Here is a 13,691-nt window from a genome sequence, read left to right on the forward strand (position 1 = left end):
GTATGTTACCAGTTTTTAAAGAGTTTTAAAAATTAAACATACTACATAAACTATGCCAAATATTCAAAAGGTACTTCAAAGTCTTATGTTTTTGCTTCATCTTAAGTATCTGTAATCGTAATGCCTGAAGAAATTGTGTTATTAAGTATTTTTGTGGCAAAAATGCCATGTCAAAATGGGTTTTCTTACTTGAATCCTAAACTGTGAACCCAGAGATCCAATTCTATTCATTTTTTCTCTTTCACTAGCTGGTACATAGTAAGTGCTTAATGTCTGTGGTGTGAATGAAATAAGAGAACAGAAGTTTACAACCAAGTTTTTCAATAAGACAAATAATGAAAAACTCCAAAGTCAATGATTATAAAGAATACGCAATCCATTTGAGATTTATTGCATTTAAAGAAAGCAGATTATTAAAACAGGTATGATAAATACAATAAGAAAATAACTTTAAATTTCAAACAAAACAAAGTGAATGGGGGACAGAATTCAGTCGATAAGAATAAGCAATGTCAAGGCAAAGTAGTAAAATCAGTTAGTGCTTAATTAAAGGGAGAAAATAAAAGCAACTGGTTCTATCTCATAACAGTTTCCCAGCTATATTTGAAGTTACCATAGAAAGTACATTTTGTAACTATTAGAAATATAATAAAGATGTAAATCAGGCTTAATAAAAGTTATTTGCTTAGTGGTACATAAAAGGCTTCAGAAAATTCAAGTTTAACAAAAAATGGAAATGTAATCAAAGAAAGTGCACTTAAAGCTGTTTGCCAGCAATTAAAAAGTAGTTCATTACCATACTGCTTACTATAGATGACTTTCAATCACAAAAAGAGCTAGGAATAAAAACAATTCTTTCAGAAATAGCACAATTAGTTTTTAAATAAAAATCACCCCAAATGATGACCCATTGCATTTTCCTGTCTACCGTATTCTTTTAGTGGCTTTTGTAAACCCTCACTAGGAGTGAAAGTTCTTTTAGTAATGATTGTGGTTGCAATTCCATTTAAAATTAAGAAATTCACATTAACTCTACTGAAGAGACATGTGCATGTGTGTTTACATATTTCTCTTAATATATAAACACCAGTGTGTATAAAAGTTTTCAAATAAACTATCATTTATGTTATTCTCACAGTAAGTATACCATCTCATTCTCACAGTAAATCTGTCAGCTCAAGATTGAACCTAAAATGATAAGTAATTTTGCTTAAAAAGGAAAAAAAAAAGTGTACTGCACATTCTACATATATGAAAACGAATGTACCCAACTCCTCAGGACCTGTGATACCAATACACATGTACCTTCTAGCAGTGCTTATATGAAGTACCAAAACCTAAGAGGAACCAAGCAGCGCTGCTGAGTAGTGAAAACTGCCCTGCCTGGTGAACAGCAGAGCAGAAGAGGGGGCTCACCTTGGTATTTTCCACCAGCAAGATGAGGACAAGACTCATCACTGTTAAACAAAAAGCAGGGTAGAGTCAAAGGGAACATTTATCTACAATCCCGAATAATGTTGTAACTGTGCCCAAATATGTACACACACACACACACACACACACACACACACGGGTGGGTCAGTGGAACAATTACACCATTTCCCAGGCTGATCCTTTTGTATAAATATTCTAGTCAAACTTTCATCCAGCCTACAACCTTTCCTCTTCCACCCAACATGTATACCAAGCAACGTTTGCGTCTTAACAGATACATTCTTCAATGCCATAAAAGCTAATCTTTAACACTTAACATTTTGCTGAAGTGATACTATTAAAATAAGCAAATGGTCCACTTTTAGAAAGATTATTCAAAATCAACAAGCATGATTAAAGCTGTTAGGGCAGAAATAACTTTGGCCTCAGATTTTTGCTAGCTTCATATTTTACTTCCCTTAGTGATGTTTGTTCAAGTATTACAGGTTTAGAGTTATAACTATTTAACATGCACAAAGCACACCTGATTAATAGGAATATAATTTCAACTTTCCTTCCCTAAACAAGAATTGGACCACCATAATAGAGCCAAACTTTCACTGTGTGCTGTGTGCCAAGTGTGTGTCAATCTTTTTCACATGCTTTGGGAGCTTTATTTTCATAATTCTCACAAGGGAATGAGCTGGGTATCAGCTGTATGTATATCCTAACAGCAGTGGGAGGAGATGACTGAAAATGGAAAGCAACCCTTATCCTGTACTGCGGGGGGAAATGCCTCTACTCCTCCAACAAAGGACTCCCCATTGAATCCTGTGTTTCCTCTGAACTATAATCTGTAGAGGAAAGTCACTGGGCCGTGACGTAAGAAATTTAAAAATGTAAATATTTTAAACAATGTCAAAGTTGTTTCTTTAGAATTTATCCACATTATAGCCCAGAGTTTAAGTCTCTTAAAAATATTCAGTGTATTGATACACAATCCTGGGCATATGCCCTGCCCAGGAATCAAACCAGGACCTCCTGGTTCATAGATCGACACAACCACTTAGCCACCTCGGCTGGGCTTGATGAAAAGCAAATGTAAGCAAGGCCTTAGTACCAGAGAGAGTCTAGTATTTCATGTTTACATCCCATGGAGACCACACTAATTCATCCACCACCCCTTCTAAATCACAGAACTCCTGAGGTCTAGCAGAGACCAAGGCCAAGGACTAAAACAGTCAAAAAAGCATACTGTGTACATCAACCAACAGATTTTCATTTAAAAAAATTTCTTCTGTTTGATACAAACCTACTGTAGTTCATGAATTTACTATATGTAATCATCAACTCCTCACTTTTAAAATAAAGTATCCCATGAATCTACTTTGTAAAGTTTTAAAGAACATCTACTTAAACATTTGCATTAGCAGTATTATTCAACCTGAGAATCAGAAAAAAAAAAAAAGGTGCAAACATAATATTTGCCTTTGGCACATACAGGACAAGTAGTGGTACAGTCGGGCTCCAAAGTGCAGCACTTTAGCAGTAATGTGATGCTTGATCTGCCTCTGCTAACTGTGACTCACATATTGCTTCCCTATCAGTCCACAAATTTGTTTCTGTTTTAAAAGAGAAAAGAGGCAATAAAAATGAATATGTGGTCTAGTTACATATACTCTGCTGCTTCCCAAGTTTAGAACTGTGAAAACAAGCAAATAGTTCATCCCAACTGGGATACTATGAAGAGATTCTAATAAGATTACTCATAAAATACACTTTAACTGGGTTCAAAGCAAATTTAAAATATAGCAATCAAGGAGAGTGCCAGTTGACAAGAGTTTCCACTCTTTCTGTGAGTAGCTTTCACAGAAACTTCTACATGTTAATTTGATAGGAAGGGGACAGTAAATTATAATTTAAAATGCTTTAAGACACATTAATTCATATATTTAATTTCTATCTTATTAGATAGTTCCTATAAAATCTCGTTTCTAATTAGGATTTGTGGTATAAAAAAAAAAAGCAATTTGGTAGCTGAGTTCTTTTCACTAAAGACACAGTCAGCTAGCAGAGTTAAGACACTAGTTCCTCATCACCTGATACCTTTTACTAGTACGGAGCCAGTGTAAGATCGTCAACCCCGCAGAGGGCAGAGGTTCGCAGCAGGACCCCAGTCCTGCCCGTAAGGCTGGGGGCTCTCACTGTTCTGTGCACTTCATTACAACGACCCTCCCCTTTCCCCACCCCAACCCTAAGGAAGAAATTGTCGCTCTTGGCTTGGAGAATAATTGGTGAAGGTGGTAATTTAATAAAGTACGTTAATACATGATTTTACATTGTAAACGTCTTAAAAACTCAGGGTTTCAGCTACAGCTTTTCTTTTTTCCGAAATAAAAATTCTATATAACCTGTCTCCTCACTCCCATTTTTCCAATAATCTCCTTTATTAGAGACATGAAAATAAAAGTTTTGAGCAAGAAGCCATTCAAAAGCGGAACATTAAATGTTCAAGTACTGTGTTTTGTTTTGTTTTTTCTCTTCTATTTCATTTTTTCTTTTAGATTTTGCACACATCAGGTATCTCTCAAGTTTTTGTTCTAGGCTTCTACGTAGATATTCCATATTAATGGCACTTGTTTTTAAAAATGAAAGTTTTAGGCACAATAGTTATTTCTGGCTCTGTTTTATAGAGAAAGGTAGAAGGATTAAAATCTCTGCATTCCCCAGATAATAAATAACCTTCTGATTCTTTGTGAAGACAGGATTCTGTTTTACTGTTGGAAATTAGAAGGACCCTTAAAAAACCCACAAGTGCAGCCTGTGTGTGTACAGACAGCCTTGGCTTTAATGCTGGATTCTGGAATGAGCCTGGATGGGCACACAAACAGGACATTCTGGTACAAAAATAGTGCCCATCTGGAGCCAGGCCACCTGCATCCCCTGGATTTCAGTGCTGTGGTCGAGTCAGGAGCTGAAACCCTGGGCCAGAGCTTCCGAAGCAGCTCCTTCCCGCCCGGAAGAGACACCAAGTCACTACCCCGTGGAGATACTTCCTTTTGCTATTTGGTTTAAAAATCACCTCTTGTGATGGAATTGTAAGAATGAATGATAGAAAGAGCTATACAAGTACACAATGGCGGATTCTATGGAAATACCCGGTGGTAGCCTTCAGCTTCTGGCTATTGCCCCTCCTAGACTGGTCATCCTGTCAGCTATGACCGTACTAGCAAGTCCAATGCGGGTTATTCAGCGGATTCTAGGTGGTGCCACAGCAGCCATGCTGTCACTACTTCTCGCAACCTTTCCCCAATTGTATGATGCAGTTCCCCAGATTCGTGAGTACATCATGGAAACAAGAGGCCTTCCAAGTCAAGATGGTAACCTAGCCCCATGGATAGTGGACAACATTGAGGTGACTGGTGAAGGGAAGTACAAGAACATTAAAGCGGCGTTGTCTTTAATGTACCATTTAGTAAGAAAGCCTCAGCAAAATCCTGTTGAGCAAATCCAAAGGAGGTTCAATGCTATGTTTGCTACAGTCCGGCCCGGAGTTACACCACACATTATCGACTTGTACACCTCATTGAACTTTACAGAGGCAGCTTCATCGCTCTCCAGCAGAGGATGAGATGTAAGTCTGCTACGGGGTTTACTAGACATCCAAGAACATGCGAGAGTTGGACCTACCGGACGCGCATTTGTAGCCCAAGTAAAATGAGTTGCATCATTTGCTGAAATGACTCCCTGCATCACTATTAAGTCCTTTGTCCATGAAGGCATGTCTCACACAAGCTTCCTACTGGGAGTTGGTCATGAGATAAAGAAATTTATGGATGTTGAGGATAAACTGCTCGAGAAATATGGTCCTGCCATGTTTCCTTACTTGAAGGCTCTTAGGCTTGAAGGTCTTGAACTGCTTGCACCAGTATGTTTCCCGAATCTGTGCAAGGTTGCAAACACAAGAGGAAAGCTGACCCTACTTTTCAGACTATAAGTCCAACTAGAGGCCCGGTGCATGAAAATTCATGCACTGGAGGGGGGGTCCCTCAGCCCGGCCTGCCCCCTCTCACAGTCTGGGAGCCCTCAGGGGCGGGAGGCAACCCGGCGATCAGGGGAAGGTCACACCTCCATTGCGCCTCTGCTCCTGCCACTGCCAGCAGTGGAAGCCTCAGTCAGCCCTGATTACCTGAGCCTCGGACAGCCCTGGGCAGCTGGGCAGCTGCCATCCGAGGCTTGCCTGCACCTCAGGCCGGCCCTGGGCGGCTGGGTGGCTGAGGGGACAGGGGGACACCAGAATTAGATGTGCAGAGCTGAGGAGACTGGGCGCTGCCATCTTGGGGCTGTGGATGCCACCATCTTTGAGGGCGTGGCAGTCAATTAGCATATTCCCTCCTTATTGGCTGTGGGCGCCGCCATCTTTGTGAGGGCATGATGGTCAATGAACATATTCCCGCTTTATTAGATAGGATAAGGAACAGCTCTCACATTTACCTGAGTAGGAGATGGATGCTGTGTTGTCTAAACCACCAATAAAGAAACGCATTCTTGATAACAAAGATGCTGAAGGAATAAAAGCTGCCTACCGCATAACTGATCAAGACATTAGCGCAGCAATGGAATCTTCTGAGCCTCAAACCACCATTGATATAATTAAGCAGTTCTTGGTTGCCTTAGGTGCAAACAGCTCCTGACCTTAATTTAGAAAGAAAAAAAAAAGCTATACAAATAAATTTTCTCTCAAATTCATAAAACTATTCATCCTTTTTTAAAACAGGGGTTAACACCAAGAGTCTATCAGAAGTCTCTACTGTTTAGAAGGAAACGGAGCAGCACCAAATGGGTCTAATTCGATGGACTGGGGCTGTTGGGCCTGAGGTGAAGGGACGCTCTGCACCACAAGTTCTGTAAAGGGCACGGCACCAAAGTCATCCATTTTCAATGCCTCTGCACTATGAAAGGACCCATGGAGTGAGTTGGGTCTTGGCCACCCGGGCAGCACAGGGTTGTGGTCAGCGCGGATGTCGCCCAGGCCCTGGTGGGAAGGGTGCCATGGCACGTCTGGGGGATGGAAGGGCTTGGCCCCAAACGGGTCCAACAGACTCTCCTCGGGAGGCAGGACATTCCCCCTGTCTTTCCCGTCCGTCAGCGCAACGCTAATGTTCTCCTTGGAGTCTGAGATGGTTAGAAACTCGTTGCTGCTCTGCGAGTCCCGGCGGCCCACCTTTTTGTGCCTGCGGGCCCTCTCTGGAGTGCGGTAGGTGGGCTTCACCGTCTTCTTCGAGCTGGTGGGCGTGCCGTGGTGCCGCTTCCCGTTACTTTTGGACAAATCCTGCTTCGTGCGCCTTTGGCGAGAAGATAGTTTCTGTAAGCTACGCTGTTTGACTTTTTGCTGCTGACTCCCAGTTATTTCCTCAAAGGGCACGAGGCCAAAAAGGTCCTCGTGGCTGTCACTTTTACCTGTGGATGTGGGAAAGGGCTGAAACGGAGTAGAGCCAAATACATCTACACTTTTGGGACAACCAGGGAGCGTCTGCGCTTCGGGCCCCGCTGCACGACCGTCTTGGACGTTCACCTTCTTGCCAAAGGGGGCCTTCGTGAATACATCAAATTCCTCTTGCTCCAGTCCCACAGCAGGAAAATAGGGCTGCTGAGGGAGGCTCTTCTCATTCTCTCCTTGTTGGGGCTGTTGAGCACGCACTGCAAAGAAGGGGACAGCGCCAAACACATCAAACTCCTGTTTGGGAGTCTTCACTCCTGCATTAGAGGGCACTTGGGGTGAGCTGGGGAGTGCTGCCTTTGGGTCTTGGATTGGTCCCCTGCCGGGTTTGTCTCTGTAGGCCGGGCTCCCAGCACTGTACTTGACTTTGGCCTGTTCATCATCAGAATCAGAGCTGTGTTTCTCTTCCTCTTCCTCATCCTCAGAGTCCATGAGGAGAGGCCTATGACCCAGATTTTCCGGTTCAGTGTCATCATCGTTGAAATCTTGTCCTCCCTGAAGAACTTCTTCATCCTCTTGCTCTTCCTCTTCACTGCTCTTAGGAGAAGGGGGATCCGATTCAAAATCGCTTTCAGATTCGTCATTTCCCTTCTGCAGCTGACCCTGTACGGATGAATTCTCTGAGGTTTTCTTTCCAGCCCGGTGGTCTTTAGACACTGGACTTGTCTTTCTACTCTTCCTAGGGCTTGCAGGGGTATTTTCTTGATTCGTGGATGAATGTTCGATTTTCTTTTCAGGAGAACCTGCAGGTTCAAAGAAAAATCATTATAGAATTCTAATGCATTTCAAAAGCCATTTGCAATAAACAGTATTTACTAACAAAAGCATTCCAAATCCCTCATACCAGTTCTCTTAGAGTAAGAAATAAGGTCCGTTAGGCTCAGGGAATGCCACTTGTCCCCAACTGGATGGCCAGGTCCTTCAGAGCAGACACTTACTTGTCTCTGTCCCTACATGCCACCTACTCATCTCTGGCCCTCACCTACAGGTAAGTTTTATTTATAATACCTGGCATAGAACTCTGAATACAATACGCAAGCAGATCTTCTTCTCCCACTTTCAAAATAAGATTATACAGACAACTGCCCCTGCAATTACCTGCTTATATTTACCAACCTTTTGCTACATTTCATTGTTATAAAGTTTGATATCTACATAGAGATATCAACAAGCATGAATAGCTTGTCTGCTCAATTATGTGTTTCACTTTAATTTTGTTAATTGACATTCCGTGTTTGTGTGTGTGTTTTTGTAAACTAGTATCGTAGGAGTCGGGTTAACATGGAATGCATCCCCATAGCCTGACCAAAGCTAAGGACCAGGCTCTGAACTGAGGCTGTACCAGGGGCATCTGCCTTCTCCAGATGACACAGCTCCCTTTATCATTTCTATACCAGTGGACATTACATTAAAAGCATATGCCACCCATAAAAAAATAATGTTAACCGTCACTGTATGATCAGTAATAAAGTTGCATCAGAGTGCTATACAACGTCATTGTATGGTATATAATGAAGATATACTCTATTAGTTCACATGAAAATATACTGCCATCCCAATATGCTGGTGTACTGAGCTGATTTTCCAGAGGCAGAGACCAAATTGAGTTGATCCAACCACATACCCATTCACCCTTCCCCCTCCTTTGATTAGTCACATATTTTTAAAACAATTAGTGAGGGCTGTAAGTCTAGTCTGCAGTCATAAAAATAATTTGCTTATGATGGAAGGATTATTGCTTTCCTGTTGGTGACACGGTGCTCCTATGGCACACGACACCTCTGAGTTATGTCCTTCTCTTTGAAAGTCAGTCTGCTGTCTTCCCACCTCTCGGACGATTCTCTCCTGGTCATAATTGTAGAGACTTCTCTTCCAGCAGCATCTCCTTAAACATGCACGTTCTCCAGGGTCCTGTCCTTGGTTGTCCTTCTCCGTCTGCATGTCTTCCCCTGGGTCTTAACTAATGTATGTTAACTGTCACATGCACCATAATGACTGGATCTCTAATACCATGAATACCTATCTGTCTTACTCATCTCACACTTATAAATATGTATCCTATTATTACTTCAAACTCAGCAATTTCAAAAGGAATCATCTTTCCTCTGAAAATGGGCTCCTCACCAGTGCCCTCTAAATGCCCTCTGCAAAACATTTCCATCTACCTAGTTCTACAAACCAGCAGATATCTGGAAATGATTTTCCCTCTTCCCACCAAATAGTGTTTTTAAAATCTCTTGAACCCGTTCCCTCCTCTCCCTCTGCCATTTCATCTCCTCCTTGTCTCTTGTCTAGCAGCACTTCAGCCTCTGACCTGCCTGCCTGCAGCCCCACACCCTCACTCTGCTCTTCTCCTGTCACCAGAACTTTTCCGAATCTCTCATCCTGTAGCTACTGCGTAAAACCTTTCAGTGGCTCTAACGTCCCACCCTGAGCCCACACAGGGGCCGTTCTCTGCCTGGACCTGTCTTTGACCTCGGGCCCTGATGTCTCCCATGAATTTTCTTCATTATAGACACTCGGCCTCTCCCCACTCAAACTCAGGAACCGAATAGATTTGGGTAAAGTGGGGTTTTTGTTTGTTTTTTAGCTGTCTTGCTATCCAACCTCATAACGTTTGCCATCAAAAACAGGAACCAGGGGCACTCTGCTGTTTTAACCTCTCTCTACCATTTAATACCGTACCTCAGTATGTCCTTCCAGCATTCCCACTCCCACCTGACCTGCCTAGTGGGCCTGGCTGTATTTTAAGACCCAGCCTGTGCCATAGCCCTTTGGAGGCACCCCTTGAAAAATGCCTGTATTTGGTGCTTCTGATGACCCTAGTACAAGCCTTAACTGTAGTACCTATTGTACTGTATTACAATGATGTGTTTACTTATCTGTTTTCCCTACTTGATTATGAGCTCTCAGACACAAGCCTACTTATCATTTACCTCTACCCTAGCACTGGGCTGAATCCACATTTGTTGAATGAAACAAATACTCTGAGCTCACAAATATGGACACATACATATTCCATATACTCAGAATAAAGAAAGTTTCACAGAAAATAAACCCTTTACATTTGGAGATGTTTTAGCTCAGAATCAGGCACTTACATTTTTTGATTCAACAAAAACATTTTATAGGGTACTTTCTTATACATTGGTCATTAATTAGTGAATAAATTGAACATGGTCTATGCCCCCAGGAGTTTACAGTCAAATGTGGAGACAGAGGACAAGTCAACATGAATGGGGCTGGTGCTCTGAAAGAACAGAGCAGAGGCACACGTCCCGGGACAGGCGAGGCACCAGCCCGCTCTGTACGGCTGGCGAAGGCTTCTTGAGGGGACGCTGACCAGTGACCAGGAGCCAGCGTGCCATGGACAGGCAGCAAGCTGCTCCAAGTAAAAGCCACAGCATGTGTGGAGGCCAATTCAAGAAAGAGGTTGGTATGCTTAAGGGACTGAGAATAGGCCACTGTGCCTGCAGCATGGAGAGCAAAGGGGATACCGTACAACATGAGGTCGGAAGGGGCCAAGGGCCACACTGTAAAGGTCCCTATGTGGCCATGATAAGGAGCTCCGTTTGGCTCTAAATTGTGTGGTGGGAAGTCTTCACAAGGCTTCATTTAAAATGGGGGTCATGCTCGGATTGATATTCCCAATGATAACTGAGTGAAGAGAGGGAACAAAGGGGGAGATCAGGGAAGAGGAAAGTGGGGTCCTTCAAGTTAGAAATGGTGGCTTGACGATGGTGGTGTCGGGGTAAAAAAAAAATGGAAGAAGAGACTGAAGAGGAGAACTCTGGATGGTAATGCCATTAGCAAGCAGGCAAGTGAGTAAAGAGGTAGCTGAGAATAGAGGCCATTATCAGGAACTGGTTTTGGACACAAGTCTTGAGGTATCTGGGAGAGATTTCAGTGAGAGCAGGTATCTGTGGCTTGAGCACGCTGGTTGGTTTTTAGTGGAGAAAACAGATCTGGGAGTCCTCAGCATGCAGGGATATGCAGAATCATACTGAAGGAAACCACCTAGGAAGAGAGGACAGAAGAGGAAAAGGGGGTCCAACCCTGAGCCCTTAGGTGTCAAACACTTAGAAATCGGCAGGGGAACCTGCACAGCAAACTGAAAAGTGCCAGAGAAGAGGCCCCAAACCAGGTGAGTGCAGCATTACAGAGGCCAAGAGAGGCCCGCGTTTCTGGGGAGGGAACAGTCAGCTGAGCGGGTGCTGCCAAGAGCTCCAACGCACTGAAGACAGAAAACGGCACTGGCTCTGGTCGGCTTTGCAATTGGTTGGCATCTTGAAGCGAGGAGTGGGCAGGAAATCTAGTGGGGCTGCGTGAGGGGAGAGAGGACACTGAGAATTCCACTAGGTTCTACTAAAATACAAATAGAATCTCCATCCATTATTCACCTGCTAGTGCCTTAAAACCAGCCAAGAGCTACGTGTTTCTTTGCAAATTTATAACAGGATTATCTTTAATCCTGACAGATTAAACCAAATCAAATGCAGAGTCTCCAGTTTGACTTCTCCATACATCATACTTCTGATATGAAAAACAAAGATTACTTTTAGGTTAGCCACAGTATTTTCATGGATTTTTATTCAAAAGCAAAAGATGTAGTGGCAAAAGCACGCAATCATCCCTCACTTTGGGAAATTTCCGCTAAGGTGCATTATAACTTATTACCTCCTCAGGCTACTTACCCACCCACTGGGAACCACAAGGTGCACTCCTCACGCCTGCTCATGCACACTTTCAGCAATATTCCAGTGTGTTTCCCAAAGTATATTCTGCAGAAACTATTCCCATAACAAGAACCGAGCAGGTCTGTGGCCTCAGAGAGCTGAGTTTATGAAATGCTGCTCACCTAGAAAATGCTCAGTATAGTAAAGGGGCTGTTCAGTCCTACACAAGGAATCTGTTTAATTTTATGCAATCTAAATTTCCCAGATCTGCTTCACTATACTTTTATTTACATGTAACACCTATTAACCTTTATGAAGAATTTTAACAATAGTGCTTTGGGAAAATGCTGCCCTACAACTTCTCTGGGAAAATTTCCATTTCTAGGGCATAGAGTTTTTGTTCCCTAGGTTTTTTGAACATTTAACATAGGGCAAAATCCTTCAAGTAACAGGAAAATTTCCATTTCTAGGGCACAGTTTTGTTCCTAAAGGTCTTCTGGAACATTTAACATAGGACAAAATCCTTCAATTTGCCTGTTTCCTTTACTCAATTGGCCAACACTGCTTTAATTACACACACACACACATATACATATATATATTATATACAATTGATTTTAGAGAGAAGGAAGAGGGATAGAGAGATAAAAACATTGATGAGAGAGGAACATCATCAATAAGAGAGAAACATCTATCAGCTGCCTCCTGCACACCCCCTACTGGGGATTGAGCCCACAACCTGGGCATATGCCCTGACTGAAATTGAACCGTGACCCGCCGGTTTATGGGCCGATGCTCAACCACTGAGCTACATGGGTCGGGCAGGCCAACACTGCTTTCCAAACACATTTGTCAGCTTCTCCTTCTCATTCTGTCTGCCCTTTGTCAGGCTTTCAAAGTTGTATTAATAGAGATATACATTTCTTGGTTATAAAGTGCTATACAGATCTATATTTTATTTGTCAGTGAGGATATAAATTTGTGGGGGGGTTTTTGCACTTACCATTTTTAGTGCATCTTTACAGGTAGCAATAATAGTCCATTACTAATTCTAATAGAAACATGATAAAACACTGTATATACAACATGTCACTACCTGTAGAACCTCTAGGTTGTTTCTAATCTTTCAACATCTTAAGTAGAGCCATGAACATGCACTTTTTCCTTGAGGGGGGAAAAATAAAAACTCTGCTTTTTAAATCAATTTAACTTTATCACTTTATTGTTATTCCCCCCTTATGCATAATCCACAGCTAATAAAGTTAACCCAGTAACAGTCTCTGACAAGATCACAGCTGAATGCTCCCTGTTCCCTCATATGTAATGAGGGAATATATACATTATCATGTTCTGAGGCAACAACGTAATAAGGCTGTTGTAAAGAAAGCACTTAAAAGTAGTGGCTGACATTTAATTTAATAAGCACTTGGTAAAGATAACTAGCATCGTCATTTCCAGGGGAAAGCCAAACTCAGTGATCTCATTCATTATACTCTAAACTCCTAGCAACTTTTCTGGACTCAGTACTTGAAGGTGAATCTAGATGAAAGGGAAGACTGAGGAAAAGGGAGAGAGGAGGGTGAAATTCTTTGGCTAATTCAAGAGTAGTTCAGGTCACTGTTTCATACCTGAAACTAAAATAATATTTCATGTCAACTGTAATTGCAAAAAAATTTAAATACATTAAAATACACACACACACACACACACACACACACACACACACACACACACACACACACACACATTAGTTCCGTCCATTTTAGAATTGGCCAGAAATAAGTAGGCAAATAACTGTATGTCCACATACCACAAGGGTGCATTTTGGATCCTGGAAACTGTATCTCTGATATTTAAATAGCTAGAGTTGAGCACACAGTATAAGAAATTATAAAGAACTGCTTTCAAAAAGAATAAGAAAAGACACACACAATGATCTATGCCATCTTTGTGGTTGCAGATTACATCCCTAAAAAGTATGGGCAACTAGGGAAATTTTCTGTTTGTATAGACAGACTGGTTTTATTTCTTTTATTGCCTCCCTTCATAAAATTAAATAAGCAATCAATAATATTTATCTAAATTCCTTTTTCTCCCATATT

At 42.0% G+C, this 13,691-nt stretch overlaps 1 protein-coding gene across 2 annotated transcripts in view; it reads right to left on the reverse strand.

Annotated features, from left to right (window-relative positions):
• Positions 1 to 370: 370 nt before the first annotated feature.
• BMP2K (BMP2 inducible kinase) overlaps positions 371 to 13,691 on the reverse strand; it is a 137,010-nt gene continuing 123,689 nt past the window's right edge. For both annotated transcript variants that reach the window (XM_079771745.1, XM_079771744.1), the window contains one exon: positions 371 to 7,656. In XM_079771745.1, coding sequence (XP_079627871.1) covers positions 6,221 to 7,656 — 1,436 coding nt within the window. In that variant the 3' untranslated portion in view covers positions 371 to 6,220. The remainder of the gene's footprint in view (positions 7,657 to 13,691) is intronic.

Source organism: Cnephaeus nilssonii (assembly GCF_951640355.1).
Source record: "Cnephaeus nilssonii genome assembly, chromosome: 1".
Classification (NCBI taxonomy): Eukaryota; Metazoa; Chordata; class Mammalia; order Chiroptera; family Vespertilionidae; genus Cnephaeus; species Cnephaeus nilssonii.